At 41.5% G+C, this 21,947-nt stretch overlaps 1 protein-coding gene across 1 annotated transcript in view; it reads left to right on the top strand.

Moving 5' to 3' along the window:
- Positions 1–20,020, top strand: part of rtn4rl1a (reticulon 4 receptor-like 1a) — an 85,216-nt gene extending 65,196 nt beyond the window's left edge. Inside the window, exons 2-3 of the mRNA XM_030068383.1 lie at positions 14,804–15,258; positions 16,519–20,020. Of these exons, the coding sequence (XP_029924243.1) occupies positions 14,804–15,258; positions 16,519–17,415 (1,352 nt within the window). The 3' untranslated portion in view covers positions 17,416–20,020. The remainder of the gene's footprint in view (positions 1–14,803; positions 15,259–16,518) is intronic.
- Positions 20,021–21,947: the final 1,927 nt, after the last annotated feature.

A 21,947-nucleotide genomic window follows, 5' to 3' on the forward strand; every position in this document is an offset into this window, starting at 1 on the left:
GCTCGCTGTTTTGGAAAAGTTAAATTCTGTCTATTGTGTTTGTGGATCACTTTGGTGCAAAACTTGTTTTTGTTTGTAAAGTGCCATATAAATGAAATAAACTTGACACTTCAGCTTTTAACCGAGATGCGTCACTCGTCACTGTCAGTTTTGGAAGAAACAACCAATCACAAAAGAGAAGGGGGCGGGACAAATATTCAATATTCAAATGTTGGAGGACAGTTTAATCATGGCGTTGTCTGTTCGTCCAAAACTGTATGATTTGAGAACAAAAAGCGTGAGTGTGTGTGTGTGTTCAAGCCAGATTTAGAAGCCATTAGACCTACTAAAACTTTTACTCCAGTGGTGGTGGTCTATCAGTAGTTTGAATGGGACTCAAATTTCCTGATTCCCCAGTTCCAGTATAATTTAAAATTCATATCATTTAAAAAGGGAATTTTTAGAAGAAACTGAAAATTAAATCTGATTTCCGCTGTAGAATGTTTTATGTGCGAGTATTATGGGAGTGGATAGCTACACTAGCTCAGACATCTTTGTCAGCGCTAGACCAGAGGGACTCAATTTATCAGCATGCGACACCATCTTTAAAAGCTCCCGATGCTGTTTATGTGCCACAGCACCCTCTGCCTCATCACAGATGATGGCTTCACAAACCTAATGTATTGTGTTAGAAGTTCAATTGGCCACCTCTTGTGACAAGGAAGTAGCAGCAGTGCCTATAATATATAAAGCACTTGTGTGGAATCTGCTGCACCATCTCGTATCCCTCTTATAATACAATAACAATAACTTTCTAAACTAGATCTTGAGAATATGTATTTTTGGAAAAATCAGATATCTGTGCCAATATGCCTTTGGGTATTATTATCTGCCCTCCAAAAATAACTAACTTCACGAAATTATCAAGCCATATCAGCAATAAACCACAGAGAAGCCAAACAATTGCTCTTATTCCAGCCAAATGTTTCCATGCAATGCATTTTTTTTTTCCCTTTCTGTTTCATCTGTGGTTTATTTTCTGTTCTCTTCATTCAATGCAAAGGGTCTATTTGTAATACTGCTCTAAGAAGAGTCTATTTAAATGCCTCACTATCAAATCTAGGTAGAGCACAATCAATGGTGCTGGAGTGATGATAAGAGCATGGAAGGGCGGGGCTGGACAAAACTGAGTCCTACACACACTGCTGTTGAAGCTGTTGATAAGCTAAGTAGGCAAAGCAAAAGTATCCCTCACATCACTTGAGCTCCACTTGCACTTAAGCTAATATATTGATTTTCAGTTACTGTGATGACAGTAATAAATGCGAATCTTTCCATTCATCTCTTAAAATGACTCATTGTGGTGCTAGCGAGTGTGATAAAATTGAGAGATGGCGAGGCAGGAGGAGAGTGAACAGATGCGGAGATAGAGAATAAGGAGAAACAAACAGACTGAGCAACATAGCAATACGGCAAAAAGGAAGGGAACAAATGGAGCTAAATCAGTAGAAGAAGAAAGGACAGGGACACAGACAGACAAGCAAACTTCCAGATGGTTCTAACCTTCACACGAGCCAGGCACCATGACTGATGGTGGAGTTTAACTGGCAACCTTCAGATCAGCCAGATGCTATGACTGACTGAGGGAGTATAACCGACATGCTCTCCTCACCTCATTCATCTCTGTTTAGCTGATGGAGAAAAGCTGTGACAACATCTTCCTGTCCCCCCATATATCCTTCCCCTCCATTCCTGTCCTTCTCATATTTCCTGACTGATGTCTCTCCTCTGCTGCTCCTCTGTTATTCCACCTGAATGTATCTCCCTCCTACGGCACGATGTGAAAAATGTCAACAGAATAGGTGGCCGAAGGGGAAGTGTGGCACTTTGCTACACTAATATAATGTTAATGGTGTTGTGAGAATGGCTGAATTGCTGTCAGGTGCAAGCTTTTGGAAACAGTTGAGTCTGACATTCTGAATTTAGATCATGGGGGTTGATCCAGTGGTTTCCTTTGTACTTTGAAGGCATTAGTCATTTTATTGCCGTAGGTCTCACATTTGTCAATCGCTGGATACAGTACTTCATTTTGGAATGAAACTGTTCACATCAAGCGCTGACAGTTCTATAGCACTCAAATTTATTCCCCATGGGGAAGCAACTTAATGAGAGAAAAGAAATAACACTGATCCCAGTCCCCTCGTGGTTTTTGGCCAATCAGGCTGAATAATGACCGCTGCCTGGCTCTGATTGCCTTAGTCCAAAGAGAGACTGCGGAAAATGACATATGTTTTCTGTTAAAAGCATAGAAATCATACAACAACTATAAGTGGCAGTTTCACTCAGTTTTGAGGCCAACTGGCATTTCAATCAACCGTGCACAAAAAAGGTGCCAAAAATGGCATTCCTCCAAAGACTGCTGTTGTAATCTAATGCTGTAAAATATTGCAACTGCAATATTTCCAATATCCGTTCAGCCTCTCAAATTAAGATAAAAAAAAATTACCAAATTTGTCAAGGAAAGCACAAAATACCATGTTGCCTTGAAATATCCATTTTTTTTTTAAAATCCATTTGATCCATAATAACCTGCACATAGGAACAACATATGACTGTTGCCTGCAACATCACATTGCAGATGGACTGCAACATCTCAAACATGAATATCATAATAAAAGCCCCCCATATCTGCTTGTGAAAATGTCCCTGTGAATTCATTCTGCTGATGCCAAAAGAATTCCAGTTTCTTAACAGCATTGATTGAACATCTTGTAAAAAATGCATGATTTACCACATGTTGCTTGCTCAAAATTTACTTTGCATCTAAGCTAAATAAGCTAAAGATATTGCAACAAATTCTGCGTTTTACTTATCAATGGTACATTTACAGCCACTGTAACGAAATCTGTATCAAACAGTTTCCTGACAAATGATCCTTCAGTCAGGTATCACTGACACTTTGATCTCATGCTTTCATCATGTCTTACTTGGACGTGTAACCCTTCACCTTGTCCATCTTCTGTGCCCTCCTCTATTCCTCCCTCTCTTCTTTATTCTGTACATCTGACTTAACAGTGTAAACCTTAAACTGTAACAGAAAATCGCTTAGAGAGCTTCGAAAACAAATACAGTGCAAAAAAGGCATAGTATCTCAGACAGTCAATGCCTGGAGAGATTTATACAATAATAAGACCTGCTTTTAAGCGTCATTGTGATAGAGACAGATGAGAAACTAAACAAACAACAAGGAGGATAGTGGAGGAGGGTGACAAAGGGTGATTCATACATGCAGTGAGGAGCAGAGAGAGCAAAGAATGATTTATGCGCAAAAAGAGGAAGAGGAGATTTTCCTTGTGCTGGGGGAATTGGACAAACAGCTATTAAGAGAAGCACCAATCCCCCCCCTCTGCTGCTGCACTTTCTTTTCCTTTTCTCATTGGCTTTTTGGACAGGCTCATTTCTTGCCTTTCTCCACTGAGGATATCTGCCATAGAACGTTTCAGATCCAGTGATGGCAAGACTCAGGAGGGCAACCAGCACCTCAGCCACAACTGCTGTGATGTGTGAGTGTGTGTGGATGTTTGTGTGGTGAGTGGCAAGGGAGGTGGGGGGAGGTTTGGGAGTAGACACACACATACACCATTTCAGCAGACACAGATGCAGAGAAGTCTGCCAGATCAGGGTCAGTCAGCTGTGAAATTCCTGTGATTGGTGTCTCTTTGCTCCACTGAGGGTATGCATGTGTGTGAGCATGTGCGTGTGTGTGTGTGTGTGTGTGTGTGTGTGTGTGTGTGTGTGTGTGTGGGTATGCATGTGTGACTGTACAACTACATTTATGCCTGCATGCCTGTGTCTGCTTGTGCATGGTGGTGCATGTGCATGTGAGTCTTCGTTGAAGAGTGTTTGGCTCTCATCTCCCTGTGTCTCAGCGTGCGTGAATGCACTTGTGTGCGATTCCTAACTGCGGCACCTCTTCATCGCAGACTGAACATGGCCCCTGTTTCCCAGTGACACATGTCACCCTGTCAGTCTGTGTTATCGGCTTAGTTTCACTGAGGCAGGGTGAGATGGAGAACCTCAGCACTGTCCTGCCTTTCACATGTCTTCTCTTGTCATGGGCAGGAGCTAAATGGTATGACCAGCATCATCTGATTGTGCATGTGCAGCATGTATGTATGGGGAGGAGAGGGGGGGTGTTGTAGTATAATTAGAGCTTGATTAGTGTTGAGATAGGCTTAGCCTTTCAAACGACCCAATTACTGTTTGCAAAGAGGGTACTGGTTATTTTTGCGTTCTGTCTCTCACTCGCTTTCTCTTTTTCTCACAAACTCACACGCATACGCTTGCCCTGATCAGAGTAGAGTGTGTGTACTTTTAATGGGCCAGTATGTTGTGTGCTGAACAGATGTCACAACGCCAGGCCAGGGGCCGAGGGGCCGAGGCAGAGAATCAGATCACTGAGAGCGTCAGGAAATGGGAAATAGACCACACAAGATGAGGGCTAATTATAAGCTAGATACCTTGAGAAATAGCTTTCTAGCAAGCCCTCTTGGATTTGTTAAACGGGCTAGATTCCATTGAAGGCTATGCGATTAAAGGTGCTTCATGATTATGAGCATCGATTACTCTTTCAGACTGCCAACATTAAGCACTTGTGTCCCCACTGGACAAGGACAGAGTCGAGAGCAGAGCACTGCCATCCACCAGCTCAGAGAACCTGCATGTTCTTATCATGATGTGGGTTTGCAACCAATGTAATACATTTAACGTACTGATGCTATGATGCTGTGTGATTGTGATTATTTGCGATTATGTGGAAAGAGGCAGCACAATGTCCAGAAAACTGGGCAGTAAAGTATTATCATATTGTTCACAGTCCAATGAATGTTAGAAATTGCTACTCTCTTAGAAGTATGGTTACCTGGGTGATTTTTTTTTTTTTTTTTTTTATTTAAATGGAATTAGAAGTACTGCAGTAAAAATCTACTTAAGTCAGTGTACTCAGAGGGAAAGTTGCTTTTTAACGTTTTAGAGAAAATAACTTTGGTCGATGTGATTTTTTTTTTCTGTGTAAGTCTAAAAGAGTTGTTCAAAGTTCAAACTAGATTCTTTTAATTCTGGAAATTGAAAAAGAGAGCATCAAAAAAGTAAAGCCATATTCTTCCTCTCATCTCTGCTAACTGACCGTTCACTCTGAAAGGCACCACACTTTGTTAATTTATGATAGTCTCTGATTGCTCATAGACAGTATTTGTACTCTATGATTGATGTGATTTAAAATGTCATTAAGCACAAGATATGTCAGCAAAAATGCACTAAACTAATAGTAAATTTACTGACTAAAAGAGTGCACAAAAATGCTGCTTAATTACAGTAGTAGGTATGCATTGTATAGCACTTTGAATAGTCGGTAAGTTAGAAAAGCACTATAGAAATGCAGTCCTTTTACCATTCCACCTCTGCATATTGTATCACCTTGCATCGTATCATATTGCATTGTATTGTATTGTATCATACAGCAGTCATAATAGTATCGTATCATATCGTATCGTATCACTTTCCATTTCCTCTGCTTCTGTGCATACCTCCTGGATAAATGAAGCCATAGCAGCACACAGTTTTCAGACCTGCCTCTGTAAAGTCACAACCTGAACTTCTAAGTTTGTCTGAAAACAGTCTATGTAAAAAAAAATAATAATGCATCATTATTTCCACCTGTCCCAGTCGCTATCAAAATGAGGTGTGCGGCAGCGAATTCAGAACAGGGATGTGCTGTGGTATCTTTTTCAAGTGGTGGGAATCAGTTGTTACTCCTGATTTACCTGATGAGCCTGTGATTTACCTGCAAAGCTTGTTTGAAATTTTGGTTGGGGGTCGTGGGAGTAGGGCTGTAAATGAAACAAGAGTGCCAAGAGCAGGAAAATGTAATTCCTAAGCCACAGAGTCTCACTGATGCAGAGCCGGCAGTACTGACCTGATTTGTCCAGTCTCCAATATGAAGATGGATGTAATGGTTGTATACTGTATTACATGAGAGGGGAGGATTAGGTAGTGCAGAGATATTTCAGCTGTGTCTTTCAGGCAATGACGCCATTTAAATCTCTCATTAACTCTGCCAGAGATTTATCACCATTTGAATGAGCAGCGCTAAATGATCTTTGGGATTACGCTAAGCTAAATCAACCACCAACAAGAGAGGAGCAGCATCTATATTGAATGCCTGAGCTAGCCGTCGTCCCACCCGCACCCATTCTCGCTTCACGCCTCTCACTGTTTTTTTGTTAATTTCACTCATTTTGTTCGCATTCCCCTCCCTTCTCTGTTACTCTCACTTTTTTCTGCCTCCCTTTTGTCACTTTTTCTGTCTTGCTAAGTTTTTGATTAATGCCACCGCTGCTCGCCTGTGTGTGCGTGCATGTATGTGCAACATGCCCACATGCCCAAACGTATGAATATAATTTCATCTGTATAAGTTTTTCTGCATGTATATGTGAATGTGTGTGTGAGGTGGTGTGATTAATTAGAAGCAGTCATCTGATACTCACCTCACAGAAGGTCAGAGCATTGGCTGGTACGTCACTGACAGCCACCAGTCTCTTGTATGCAGAGCAGACAGACATTTACATAGCTACCTATATATATATAATGGTCTACACTTTGCTGTCAGCCCCATCATCCTTTTTTAGCTACAGACTCACTCGCTCTGTTCCCTTTCCCTCCCACACCGCCATGCTGTGCCTGTCTCCCCTGCCTCTGCTTTCATGTTTTAAGAGCTACTCTTTCCCTTTGAGTATGATATTGCCCATTCCTCTCCTCTCTGGCTCCCCTCCTCTTCTCTCACCCTCTCTCTCTCTCTCTCTCTCTCTCTCTCTCTCTTTCTCTCTCTCACCCTTGCTCTCTCATTCCTCACTCTGTTACTTTTTTTCTTGTGTTTGCCAGAGTTGAGTGGCAGGTGTCTGCTCAAGATGCCATGTTGTAGTTGAGAGGTGATTGTGATGATGACCTGACAGGCAGAGTGTGGGTATGTGTATGTGCTTGTGTGTGCATGTGCTTTTGTGTGTGCTTTTGTGTGTGTGTGTGTGTGTGTGTGTGTGTGTGTGTGTGTGTGTGTGTGTGTGCATGCAGATTATGCACTGGTGTGGAGGGATGTGAGAGAGATGGGGAGTGAGACAGCTCTTGTAATTGAACTCTGGCTGTGCTTGATGAAGCTTTCAGCAAATATCTGAGAGGGGAAGCAACGATGAGAATTCAGAAAAACAACCAGCGGGTGAGAGACACAGGGACACAGAGGGCGACTTGATCAAAACGGCTAGACTTCCTGGGATGGACAAAGCGAATGACTCATACTTGTAGACAAACCCAGAGGAGAAAAGGACTTCATTAACCATGTCATTATTGCCAGTATGTGGCAGTTGGAGTCAAGCTGGAAGAGATAATTTAAACTGGTCTCCAAGTATTTCAAAAGCATTATTATTATTATTTTTTTTTTTTTGGATTTTGTAGTCTAGCACCCTATTATCTTTTAAGGTGTGAAAATATGTAATTACTACAGGGTACCAAGGACCATGCAATACAACACATGTAATGATACGTGATATATTTTACAGAGTTGACTGAAAGTATATTAACAGCGCGTAATATGCAACCTATTGCATGACACCTGGATCAACTAATAAATTATACTATTATACAATAAATCTGGTGACACACTGCCTCGATGTAATTCAAAATGCCCATTCCAACTGATTAAAACAGAATACTCATAATGCACTTACTTGACACAGTACACTAAAATGTAGATGCTAAAAACATCTCATGATAATCAAGTGCATAAGCACTTGCATAGCAATACAAGGGACTGGAGAATTAATACATTCAAAAAATAACATTGCAATACTTAGCTCTATCAATTTTTTGCACAGCTCTAATGCCGAGCAGGGTATTTCATTCATATCACATCCCTGGAATCTTTTTTTTTTTGGTCCCTTTTTCCTTGTTTTCAAGTTCTCAAGATTGCAAACCATGAACAGAAGCAAACTTAGGAGAACTGATCTGCAGCCAGCAGGGATATGCAGAGACATTTTGGGGGGTTGGGGCTCAAGCAATAAACAAATGCTCTGTTCCCACCCTGATGTTGCCACACCACCATTCATATCACACACTATTCATAAGGTTCTGTATTGATTTATTACTTTTTTTATTCTTTGAAGAAACCACAGATTTGACATGTTTTCAGTCACATTAGATCAGTCATTTGCTCTAGAGAGGAAAATTTGGAAGTAATTCAGTGCAGTTTACAGTAACTGCATCCAAACAGATTTCCATTATGTAACAGAGCCTAACTGATTTTGGAAAACATCTCACCTATTGGAGATATGCAGGCCAGTATACTAAATTTCAGAGCTGGAAGTAAAAAATAGACTATTCTATGACTAACCCTAACCCTAACTGACATGTTTATCATTACGTCTCTCAAATACAAATGAAAAGCCTAGAAAGCTAATGCATATTGATGTGCATGATAATACTGATGCCATATGTTGGAGGACAATTATTCATTCAATAACAGTGAAGTTGCAACAAACTTTGGATCGTTTTGTTGGTTGCCTGTAATTTGCCTGTAGAGGATCTCAGTCATCTAGGCCATGGTTTGCCATGTAGAGTTGATTTGACATCAACTGGACTTATTGCAGGTTCTTGAAGACATTTGACTTCTGATCCAAGAGGCTTCTTCAGTTCTGACAGACTCCAGTTGATCTCAATTTAACTCTGCGTGGGTTGCCTGTAATTTTTTTTCCTTACACATTAATGTAAATAAATTCTTGAAGCTAATTATTCATTAAATTTAATACAGTTTTCATTTAAATATGTGCAATGAAGCAGTAATTAAAAATGTGAGTAAAACCATAGTCTTAACCTGTTCGGCTGTCCCCTGCAATCAGATTTACCCCAAAACAATTACAGCCATGTTTCTACTCTACCACACCTTATTTGTCACAGCCACAGGCCTTTCTGTGTTGGAAATAAATAAATAAATAAATAAAAAACCATCAGGCAGCAGGAGCTACTTTTAGGAGAGCTGATGGAAAGGAAAGGATGGGGGCAGTTGCTCCCAGGCGTTTATAGAATGAAGATGCAGAATGACGACTGAGCATCTTTTCCACAGTATAAACTTGGAGTTATAGCCGACCACATTGGTGTGTACAAAAACAAAGAAGTGTGTGCACTTCTAGATGAGCCTGGTGCTGGTGGCATTTGATTTAATGTAAGGATCCACGCTGGATAACGTAATTGCATATCACTTTGAAAACATGCACCATTTCCTCCAAAGGGATAGAATGACATACTGGTCCTGCCGCCTTCAGATGGCTATAAAATGTAATTAACCATAAGAGAAGGCTGCCATACATCCTACAGGCAGCTGTGGAGGACAGATACCAGTAAGAATCAGCCCTTAATCTAACCCAGTATAGACCAAATTAAAATGTTATTTTATAATATTTTCAATGTGATATTTTTCTAGTGTCTGGAGAGTTTATACCAAATAATAGCTGCTGATATTCATGACAAACACAGCCAGCTGAGCCACTCCACCCAATGTGGGTGTGTTCAGTTTTGATCAGTTTGACAGAAACACCCCAAACCTGATGTAATGCCAAACAAAAATTGCAAGGAGTGGTCTAAGTTTGAGATGGTGTCTATTTTTTGTTGATACTAATGTACCTTTCCCCTCATTATATTAATTGAATGTAATAATAATAATAACAGCATCAACCAAGAGGGCACCTGTTGAGTCAGAGGGCAGCAAAAGGGCTTTGGAGTCTATCTGTGCACGTTGTATGGAACACATCGTTCACAAAATCACAAAAAACAGTTTTCAAAGGAGCTTAAAATAATTTGGACCTTGCGTGAGAGTTTCACAGGCATAGATCACTTTTTAAGGATAAGTGACTCACTTTTCTTTTCCTATCAAACTTTGTGGGGGAAATACATCATGAGAAATTATTGGTTACACAGATTTTCATCTACTTTGAAGCTTGTTAATGTGTGTTGTGTTGGGGACATGAGGGATTGGCCAGTCTGATATCTCTCACACTTGTTTACTTGTTATTATTTATCTATCCATGTATTACATACCGTACTTTAGCTTTAGGGCATAATGCAGTCCGAAACATACAATATTGAACAGTAGAGTAGCATATACTGAATGGCAGTAAAGCTGCAGGAAAGTAGATTTTTAACATTTGAAAAGAAAATTTGGGTTTGTTTGACTCATGGGTTTCATGAGTCTTTGCATTGTTAAATAGTTCACCCCTAAATTAAAATTTTGCCATTGAATACAAGTTTGTACGCAAACTGAACACACACTGACCTAGCATTTCAGGCTTCAGGCAAATCAACTGGTGAAAGGAGACTGTTTCTTTAGATTTCCAAACAGGAAATTTGTCCATAAAATTACTTGAAACAGCATGTTCTCTGGAGTCACATGACTCCACAGTTGGCTCAAAAGTCTAATATTTACCTCATCATCTCACACATTTTTCTCACTTGTTCTGCACTGTGCCAACTGTCACTGCAAGTAGACTGTGTGATGAAATGCTGTTGGGAATATTATAAGTGCCAGCAGGGTTGTTAAATTGACATACAAACTTCACCATTGTCTCTACTGACATGAGGGTAAGTAGATAATGACAAAACTTTCCTTACAGTTTTTTTTTTTTTTTTTTTTTTGGCAGTACAGCACTGGAAATAGTTACATCTTAATATAATTCTCCTTGGCAAAAAAAAAGTATACAAAAAGGCGGATATGGAAATCTTTCCTTGAGCATCATGGTCGCTGTGTATTTTGAAGTACAGAGAGATGTGAGTATAGAGCCAAACACTTTGGGAGCTTACTGTGTAGGCAAATTTGTAGTTTAATGAAAAATTCCAAATGTGTGTGAACAAGCGGATGCTGGCCAGAGATTTTGCTGCCCCCTGTGTCAGGGCCATATGGCAGTCAGCAACTTTCTCTATCTCATATCATCACCTCCATCTCTCAATCTGTGAAACTTTAAATACCCCCAGTTAATCTCTGAGCAGAGACGTATTCACACACACAAATGCAGACACACTCGTTCTTAGATGCATACAGTTAGACATACAGCACACACCAACTATGAACAGTTTTTCTCAAATATACACGTAGAACTTCATTCATGAACACACAATCATGTACACATGCACAAACACACACACACACACACACACACAGTATATTTGCATAGTGAATGGGAGAGATGGTGGGTCGAGATATAGAGGATATAATTGGCAAAATTCAAAGGGGCATAGGGCAGGGAGAGAGAGAGACAGATATAAAAGTGTGGTGATAAAAAGACAAAAAGAGAAATGAAAGTCTGGAGGGATAAACAAAAAGATGACGAGCAAACGAGAGCGATTGGAAATGCAAGCTCACCCTTGAAGCAGGATGTGTCAAGCAGCAATATATAGGTTGAAATTTGAATGTAAACAACTCAAATGTCTTAGGCGAGCTAAACATGGGGCAATCAGCCGCAGAGAAATCTCCAAGTGAATATTCTGAACACACAAAATGATCTATATTGGAGCAAAATAGTTACATCAGCTAAGCCGATATTTATTACATACTGTATCTTCAGTCTTGATGCTTTGATGTCAGGTTTTTCTGGTTGTGATGTTTGACTCCCAATCATCCCAGTCTCTTTTGTGTTACATCATCACAAAAGAAGAGCAAACTAAAAATAAAACAGTCCTCTTCAGATATGTAATCCAGATAACCTACTGAACAGCAAAGAAAAGCTACAATGTCAACAGTTTCAATAGCAGTCGTGAGTCGTTTAAGCTCAAACCAGTGAATGTAAGACTTGTATCAAAAGCTTTTATTCAGGCCAGTAGAATATAACTCGGTGTGATTCATGCCATCATTCCTTTACGGAAAGACACAAATAAAGTAGACAAGGAGACGCAGCCACACATATAGACATACATATATACACATGTACATGAATGTGTGCACCCATGCACATATAGTTTCTGTATAAACATGCAGGGTCAGACACAGGCACAGACATGAATACAGGGGCGATTATACACCCGTGCACATAGAAAGTGTAGGAAACAGCAGCGTTATACCTAATTAACAGACACAGCAGGCAAGGGTAGAGCCAGCGTGTGGAGATAAGGCAGCAGAGGAAGGGAAGTGTAAGCGTTTTGGAGAAAGGAGGCACAGAAGCATGAAGGAAAGGGCAACGCAGATGGACAGATAAAGCAGAGGAGTGGAGAAGAGGAAGAAAGAACGGAGAGATAAAATCCTGTTGAAACCCCCTGGGACTCAATACACCCTGCATGTTCCAGCCTATAACAATAACGTTGTACCAATCAACCCTATAGCCAGACAGCGAGGAGAGAGAAAGTCAAAGTGAAACAGATACTGTGTGAGAGAGAGGGGGGGAGGCTTGTCACTTGGTGGTGCTGTAAAAGACATTTTAGCATAACCGTCACTAATAAATGATGAATTTATCAGCGTTTAACATGATTTATTACTATTTAACAGTTAACAATCAGCTAATTGAAGATTATTGAATTCCATTGCAGTTAATTTGATCAACAATATGTACAATACATTATCATAATGACATGTCAATAAAGTCATCACAGATGGCATCATCATTCCTAAGATATTTATTAATAACTTTTGATTATCTCTTCTGACAATTTGCTAATCATATTATTATATCATTGTTATCAAGGTTAAACATGTTTAAATATTTAATTGTTACAAAATTATTATTTTTTAAACATAAAAAGGTTTTATATGGGCCCTGATTATAAAGTTGGAACTTACTGATAGGCAATAGTAAGACACAAAAATCAACTATATCAGCTTTAAGTTGCAACTTCTATAGATTTTTTTTTTAGAATACACAGATAGAAGTATATATAGAATTTTATTTTGACATGTCACCATACAGCAGACAGACATACAGCGTGATCAAAAATGTACACTATGTTGTGTATCCTACAGTTAATAAAATTACCTTATGATTGATTAATATTAATCAATCATAATGTAATCAATCAATTAATTAATTGATTATTATTAACAACAACAACAACAACAACAACAACAACAATAATAACAATAATAATAATAATAATAATAATAATAATAATAATAAATATAAATACATGACTTGTTGACAAGTCATTGTTAATGTAAAATATGCAGTGTCATGAGTGCTACTATTAATTTGAAAAAACATTTGTGAAATTGATTCATTTTTTTTGAGTCATTTTTGGGTTGATTAATTGACCATGGCTATTATAAGGTGTTGGTAAGGTAGGAGAGGAGGAGGGCAGGGCCATGGAAGTTGTCTGCTGTTTTTTCTTTCTTTTTTCCTTTCTTTTTTTTGGGTTGTTTTTTCTGTTTCTTTTTTTTGGCACCAGGCCTGATGTTGATGAAAAGGTCAGCCTTGTCAAATACAAGAGACATTGCTCCCACAACATGTCTCAGAAGAAATGTCACATACTATATACACACACAAGGACAAAGACACAAACACAGACACACACACGCACACAGACACACACACACACACACACACACACGCGCGCGCGCTTTGGAGAGAGAAGGTTAGGCACGTGTAGTCAGAGGATGTTCATCTTTTTCAATCCAGTCATCATCCTTGGTGTTTGATCACGCTCTCTTTCTCTCTCCCTCTGTCTTAATCCTTCTCTTCGTCCCACCCTGTGGAAATTCCTCCCAAGAGTGGCATGTCTGCTTGCCTCCATCCCTCTTGCCACTCTCATCTCTTTCTCCTTTACTCTTTTCCCTCTCCAGCCCCACAACACATCAAACACCGGATTGATCCCAGGCAAAATTAATAAATAAATAAAGAGAGTGAGACCGGTGGAATCTAAAAACAAAAAAGTAATATCCACTTCACAGGCGTGCTGTGGATGTTTTCCGCTTCATCCTCCTACTTCTCTCTCCTTCCCCTCCTTTCCTCGCCTGCCTTATTGTGGGAATGTATTACAGGTGTGGTGCGTGTTCACTTGTAAGCAAGAGAAACATTGATTTTCTGTCGCCTTTACAGGATAACCAAAGGATATAACTCTGTGCGGTATGTGATAGCATAGGGTGTGTGTGTGTGTTTGTATTTATGTGTGTTATTGTGCTGTAGTTGATTGTCATAGCACTATGCACATTCCTATTTATGTGTTCTTTGGACCATACTGCGCACACACTGCCTCAGAGATACTAAAAGTGTTTGTAGAATTGTACCTTGTGGTGTGTGTGTGAAACGGGTACGGTTCTTGGTTTTTACAATTTTGTGGTGATACGTCCCTACTAAAATACAATACAGGCCCCTGGGTTTGGGATTTGTGGTTTTAATCAGAGTTAAAGACTGAGCTAACATGATGGGTGTGTGATCATGAAGGGTAAGTTAAAGGGTGACGAGTTAGAGAATGAATTAAAATGGATGTAAGTAGAATCATTTAGACAATACACATCTGTGTGTGTGTGTGTGTGTGTGTGTGTGTGTGTGCATGAGTGAGCGTTTGTGTGAGATTTGTGTCAGTGCTGTAATTTGTCTGCACTGAACCATGCCTATTGTTGTCTTAGTAAACTGAGAGCAATGAATGTTTCGTTCAAGATGCTCCTGATAACAGACGCTCTGCTGCATGAATTCAATTAATTCTACTTTGCTCTCTCTCTGTCTCTCCCTCTCTCTTTGTGTCTCTCTTTGTTTTATTTTCATTCCCCCTCTCCCCTCCTCTCCTCTCCTCTCCTCTCCTCTTGCAGGTTGCGGTGGGGTGGAGTTACTGCTGGTGCTGTGTGGCCTGGATCTCTCTCTGCCCTGCCCTCGCCACTGCATCTGCTACACCTCACCCAGCACTGTTTCCTGCCAAGCCCACAACTTCCATGCCGTGCCCGAAGGCATCCCTGCACAGAGCGAGCGTGTCTTCCTGCAGAACAATAAGATCCAGCGCCTGCTCCGTGGCCACTTCTCCCCCACCACTGCCATGCTGTGGCTCTATTCCAATAACATCTCTTACATTCAACCCTCCACCTTCCACGGCTTTGACCGCCTGGAGGAGCTCGACCTTGGGGATAATCGCCACCTGAAGGCCCTCGCTTCCGATACCTTCCAGGGCCTGGGTCGGCTACACGCCCTGCACCTTTACCACTGTGGCCTGATCAGCCTGCCTCCAGGGATCTTTGAGGGTCTCCATAATCTTCAGTATCTCTACCTGCAGGTATATGGATATCAGCCTCTTTTTATCTTCATACAGCATCTGCAACCGCAGTCACATTATGGCATAATCTGTCCATCGGCCTGGCGCAGCACTTACAGTCTATGAATTGGGTGCTGATCAAATGATAGCTGTTATCCTGAGTGCAGGGAAAAGATCACAAAGCATTCCTCACACTACAGCTTACTACAGTGACCCACAGTAAACCACTTCAATAGCAAACCACTGTTGGAATTCGAAACCTGGACAATGGGATATATCTACATTAATTTCACAGTGGGTTTAGGAACAGGGAAGGCTCCACTGTGTGAAGCAGTTCTCTTATGCACAAGTATTGACGGGAAAATCAATTGATATTGACATTGCATGAGCAGGGTACAATTTACATACATAGTGTATCAACCCCGGAGAGAACGGTGATGTCAGGAGCATTCGATATGAAGGTCAGCAGCATGTGAAATAGGATGTTAAGCATTGTTTAGATGAAATATTTAAAAACACAGTCAATTTTAAGCGTTGTATGTGGGATTAGACAAATCTGCCTGACCTCATCCCTCTCGCCCCAACTTAATTCAACCTCCCTCCCTCATTTCTGTTTCCCTCCTGTTTTCATCTCAACCCCATCAGTCCTTGTTTTTCCTCCATTTTTACTTGCACTCTGTATTCTACACATCATTTTTTAAAGGTAAAATCAGCAATATTTATATTGCCTAGAGCATAAAATTACCATAATACATCACAGGGGGAATCACAAGTGGTTTGCTCAATGGTCACTCTCAATGGCTGCCAAGAATTCAAGCTTTTGAAACAAAATGTTTGGCTCATACTCTGTCTTATACGTTTGCAACTTCCGTTTGCCCCATTAGGAATGGCGCTCAGTTGAACTTGTGCAAGGCTGTTGCAAGTAGCTAAGTGTCTAATGCTATAAGCTTGCTAAAGTTAATAACTAATAACTGCAGAGCGGACTGCTGTATGTCTGGGTTGACTAGTAAGGAATAATTTACATTTCTCAGGTTAGATTTCAGAATGATGTTGACTGTAATTCCATTGAACTAGCTGGCTAATGTGGTTATTGTTATGAAACATAATTTCATATGTTTTACAGGCCACTAGCTGACCGAGACGGGAGGGTGAGAGAGGAGCGGGGGATGAAGCTCAGACAGATGGCCAGCATTAGATGTTTTTAAAGAGTCTGTGTTACTGACTCTTCTTATAAACTTTGTTTTTTTTTCTGTTTTTCCTAATTCCCCTTCTTCATTGCAGGACAACCAGTTAGAGTTCCTGGAGGACGACCTATTCATTGACCTGCTGAACCTCAGTCATCTCTTCCTGCATGGTAACCGTCTGTGGAGCCTTCGCCAGAATACCTTCCGTGGTCTGGGTGTCTTAGACCGCCTGCTTCTCCACCAGAACCGAATCCAGTGGGTAGACCGCCAGGCCTTCCATGACCTGCGGCGTCTCACCACCCTCTACCTGTTTAACAATTCTTTGACCGAGCTGTCTGGTGCCAGCCTGACTCTGCTGCCAGCCCTGGAGTACCTGCGACTCAATGATAACCCCTGGGAGTGTGACTGCAAGGCCCTGTCACTTTGGGATTGGTTGCGGAGGTTTAGAGGCTCCACCTCTTCGCTGCTGTGTGTTTCACCCCCAGAGCTGGCTGGGAAAGACCTGAAAACGCTGAGGAAGGAGGAGCTGCCCAGCTGCTTGTCAGGAGAGGGGCAGGCAGGTGGTGCTGCAGGTGGGGAGATGGAACACGGAGAGTCTTTGAACCACCTGAACCGTCACCGAAATCACCACAACCACCATCAGCGGCCATACTTACCCCATGGGGACCAGTACAGCTTGCCGTCACCCTCACCCTTGCCGCGGCCACCCAAAGGAGGCCGCAGAAACTGTACCCGTCGGGGGCGCAAGGGGAAAGGGGGGCTGAATGAGGTGCAAATACTGCGGGAAGGGGGAGACAAAGACTACACTCCAGATGGAGGAAAATATGACCTGTCTGCCCCTGCAAGGAGGAAGAACAAGTGTGTTCCCAGAACTTCTGTTGGCCCGCCAAGTGGGGTACAGAGAGCCAATAATAAAGTGTCCCGCCTTGCAGATTCTGTTTTCATTTTCCCCTTGGTTCTGCTGCTGTCACTCACCTCTGTGATCCTACGCTGAGACAGGAAATAGGCATGTTATTGCTGATGATGCAAACTATTGATTCACTCCTCTGACCAACCCTGCCCTGGCTCTTGCAATGAGGCATGTGTGTATAACTGTGTGTGTACAGTACATGACTGTGTGTAAAGAGCGTCATCAAATATCTACTGTTGAAGCATCCTTGTGGTATTACAGCAGGGATCTTTATGAGTCATAAAACACACAAGTCAGGGAAAACAATTTAGCCCATCGCTCTTTGATGATGTCACCAAGGGAAACAACAGGAAAACATTACACTTGTCTCACAGCTGCAGCATTGTTAAAACTGTGGCATTGATTGATTTGTTGAATTTATGTATTCATCTGGGGAAAACAAAAACCTACACAGCCACATAGTATACAAAGCCAACAACCCATTCAAATGAGAAAGAGAACAACAATCAACAAGAAGAAAAACAGTTCAAAGCTCAATGTCTATGTTTAGCCCCTCTACAGACAATAGTACACTCTCAGTGCACCCTCTATTTGTCATTCATGCAGAGACAAAAATATAGTCATTCATAATTGGCGTACTGCTTATTTTGCAGTACCTTACAAGCTAGCAACAAAACACTGCAGAGACAAATGGCAGTAAAATTAGTCATCCTGAAGAGTTTTAGCAGCAATGGCTATAATGACAACACATCCACTCATCCAATTAAGTGGATTTACTTCCATGTCTTACAGCACTTTACTGCATATCTGCACCCTTTGCTCTCCATAATGTATCTATAACAGACAACATAATGTAGGAAGCGTCAGTGAGATTATGATACTTTCTAGATAATTGACAGCACTTCAAAATAGCCCTTGTTGAACAGTGTGCATTTCCTTTGTTCCTGGTTCACATCAATCAGAAAGCCATTCAGAACTAACTTACTATTGTCAGAGCCAATCTGTGACAGTGAGTGGGTGAGAAACTGAGCAACTGAGTGAGTGAGTGAGTGAGTGAAGAATAGTTTAGTGTTAATGTTTGTATGAGCATGTGTCCACTGAAGAAACCACTAAAGCCATGCTGGTAGAAAGAAGCTAGAGAGCAAGAGTGCCTAAGATGAGCCAGTGGCCAATGAGGACAAACTGCAGAGGTCAAACATACTTTCACTCAGTCTTCGACCTCATTGGCTACAAAACAGAGTTCTCAAGGAGCCTAAAAGTTCAAGCCCAACCAAAATGGGCCATGGATGAGTTGAGGCCCAATCCATTCCCCCACACCTACCCAAAAAAAAAAGTCTGATTCTCACAAACTGTTATGCACTTTTCTCTGTTATATCAAAGGGATGGGTGAAGAAAATACAGCTTTCACAGCAAAGCAAAAGACACCAATGATCATCAACAATCAAATGTGATTTGTGATTTGATCCAGCATTCATACAGTTAAGAGCTGTGTTTGGTAGACCCTTTCAAACAGTGGGGGACCCCCAACATCGCAATGTCTCCACCTCCTCTGTTGTAACTGTTTTCTGAAGACAGTAAAGGAAAGGAATTCAGAATTTATGAAGACCAACTTAAAGCGAAGGGACTGACAAACTGCCTCTGAGTTTCTTTCTCATCCTCTCTGGAGTGCTCCGAAATAAAATGGACTTGATGATCTGCAAGCCCTGATTGGACAGTTTGATTTTAATGCTGCTATGTCTGTGGAGAGCGAGTATTAGAGCCCTGACTGAGGCTCTGGCTTCTTCTTCAGGAAACTGAATCATGACAAGGACAGAGGGGACTGAGGGACAACAGTACCCCATACGAACTGAAGTGGTTCAAACATACACACACACACACACACACACACACACAGACACATTAACCAAACCCTCTCACTCACCTCCACAGCCTTCTTGTTCACCACATACAAACCCCCTGCTAGTCCAGGGCCCTCGAATCCCAGCGGAGAGCTGTGTTCAATCAATGCTGTCCAGACTTTTACTTCATCCCTCGGAGTTGTTCACCTCAAGTCTCAAAAGTACACGAGACAACACAACAGGTGAACTCTGTATAGATACGCACGGGCCATCTGGATACCTTTAGCATACCGCTAACTGGCCGTGATGTCACCAGTCCCTGTTCATGTCTGATAGCATTATAAAGTTATCAATTCCGACAATTTCAAAGCCTTTGAGCAGCACAGGCAGACAGCCAGATATGCAAATGACAACATATTTAACATAAAATCATGACATGCAAACAAAAGCACAAACTAGATGATCAGACCTGGTTCACTGGCAATCTAAATATTATAAGGTTTGGGTTGGAATCCAAGAGCAGTGGGACAACACACTCGTGCCCAGCTTGTGTGTGTGTTTCCTGCTGAACAACGCCTTTCCGTGTGTATCTATGTAATCGTTAGGGGTTTGAACAAAAGCCTGTCTCTGGTGTCATTCTCCTGACATGTAGGATTAGAGACCCCTACTGGTGACCTTGTCTGTGCTGCTGTGAACCCAGAGGTGATGTAAATTGACTTTGTGTCTGTTCGTTTCTGTGAGGGTGACTTTTGTAACAAAAAGAGAAACTGACTCCCTGTTGTGTCTTGGTAGTTCCCTGAAAAAAAGGGAACTAGGGGCTGCAACTTTTTTTTTGTTTGTTTGTTTTTTTTGTAAATGATTATTTCTTTTTTTGTGTTCTGTCTTTTCTTTTGTTTTGCTGACTCATTCCAGATAAATGGTATACTGTTCTGTCCCCCCATGCCTCTCCCCCTTCCTTTTCTATCCTCCTATTCATCCCTTGCTCTCCTCTATCTGCTTATTCTCTTCTTCCCACTCCACCTTCTCCTCTCCTTTCCCTCCCAACGCCGTCACTCCCTTCTCCCTCTATCTCCTTATTCTCTTCCTTTCCCTTCCTTTGTGCAACCCAAATGTTTTGTATGTGGTTATCAAACAATGCCAGACTCAAAAGCTGTTTATAAATAACATTAAACAGAAAAGTGTCCTCAAACGGCTGAGGTGGACTGTTTGTTTGCCTCCCTTTTGTCAGACAGTGCGTACATCTGTCTGTGTGTGTGTCTGTGTGCGCGTAAATGTGTGTGTGGCTAATAGACAGAGTTCCAAAATGAGCCCTGAGGCAGAATGATAAGCCAATGAAAGGAAAGAAAAATGGTTAAAAAGTAAAAGGTAATGGAATAAGTATGCACATTCATCTCCTGTTCAGGGAGAAACACACCCACATTTAACCAGGATATATTTTGGCCTCCTTCGTGTCCTAGTTTCACTCTTACACTCAGCAGCCTCATATAAAATATGCATCAGAATACATGTGTACAAGTGCACACCCACCCACCCACCCACACACACACACACACACACACTTGTCCAGCTGTATTAGCTATTAGGATGTGAGGAAGGTGTCTCGTGTTAGGTCAAGGTGAGGTCAGAAAGAGCACCAGCTTGTGTTGCATGCAGTTTGATTCTCTCTCTCTCTCTCTCTCTCTCTCTCTGTGTGTGTGTGTGTGTGGGCATTTGAATATAGGTATGTTTATGTGTGGGTGTTTGCATGTGCAAGTCGGATGCATTTGCAATTTGTGTGCATGGTGCATGTGTGTGTTTGTGTTTGTGTGTATATGCATGTCCAGTGGTGTACCTAGTATACCCACTGTCACACCAGATCCAGCCTGACAGCAGGTTAGGGCAGTGGAAGAGGTGTGCCTCTGAGAGACAATATCACTGCACTGTTAGTAAAACAAAACTGACAAGAGACAGCGAGAGAGAGAGAGTGAGAGTGAGAGAGAGAGTGAGAGAGAGAGAGAGAGAGAGAGAGAGAGAGAGAGAGAATGAGTAAGGCACAGGGATTAAAAGCCAGAAGGATAGGAGGGAAGAGGGGGTATCTATGAAAGAAATCCATGAAGTAGTTATCAGTACCAAACAGACCAGCAGCGAGGGGAGAGGGAGAGGGCATAATATGACATACAGTAGTGTCTCTTTGAATGGGCTTAATGTTATGAGATTTGTCTGGTCAGTTATTGCGTGTGCGTCAAAATGAAGAAAAGGGCTACGCTACACACGTTCGTCTTTGTGCTCCTCTGAGAGACACTACACATTAATGAAGAGCAGCCCGTTAATAGAGTACAGTTCCTCTGTCTCAGTGTGTAGTCTCCATACTGGCTGAGTTCTCAGCTCCACAAATGCAGCAGAGGGGTGATGAAATATGAATCTGTTTCTAAAACTGAAGTCACATGGGTAAAGATGCATTAAATATGAAGGGACTTAAAATTAAGCTTCACATACAAAAGATAGGGAATTATAGATGGTGGTTGAAGAAGTTGAGGGAGTAAAGTAAGAGAGATGGAATTAAGGAAGGAAGGAAGGAAGAAAGGAAGGAAGGGAGGGAGGGAGGGAGGGAGAGAAGGAGGAAGGAAGGAAGGAAGGAAAGAATGAAGGGAAGTAGAAAAGTCATAGCCATGTGAAGATAAGGCTAAAGACAGAAAGGAATGCAGGAAGGAAGAACAGAGGGATTGAAGGTAATGAAGGATGGAATGAGGGATGGATAGAATGAGGCAAGGGAGGGAGGGAGGGAGGGAGGAGGAAAGG

Source organism: Myripristis murdjan, chromosome 14 (genome assembly GCF_902150065.1).
Source record: "Myripristis murdjan chromosome 14, fMyrMur1.1, whole genome shotgun sequence".
Taxonomy (NCBI): domain Eukaryota; kingdom Metazoa; phylum Chordata; class Actinopteri; order Holocentriformes; family Holocentridae; genus Myripristis; species Myripristis murdjan.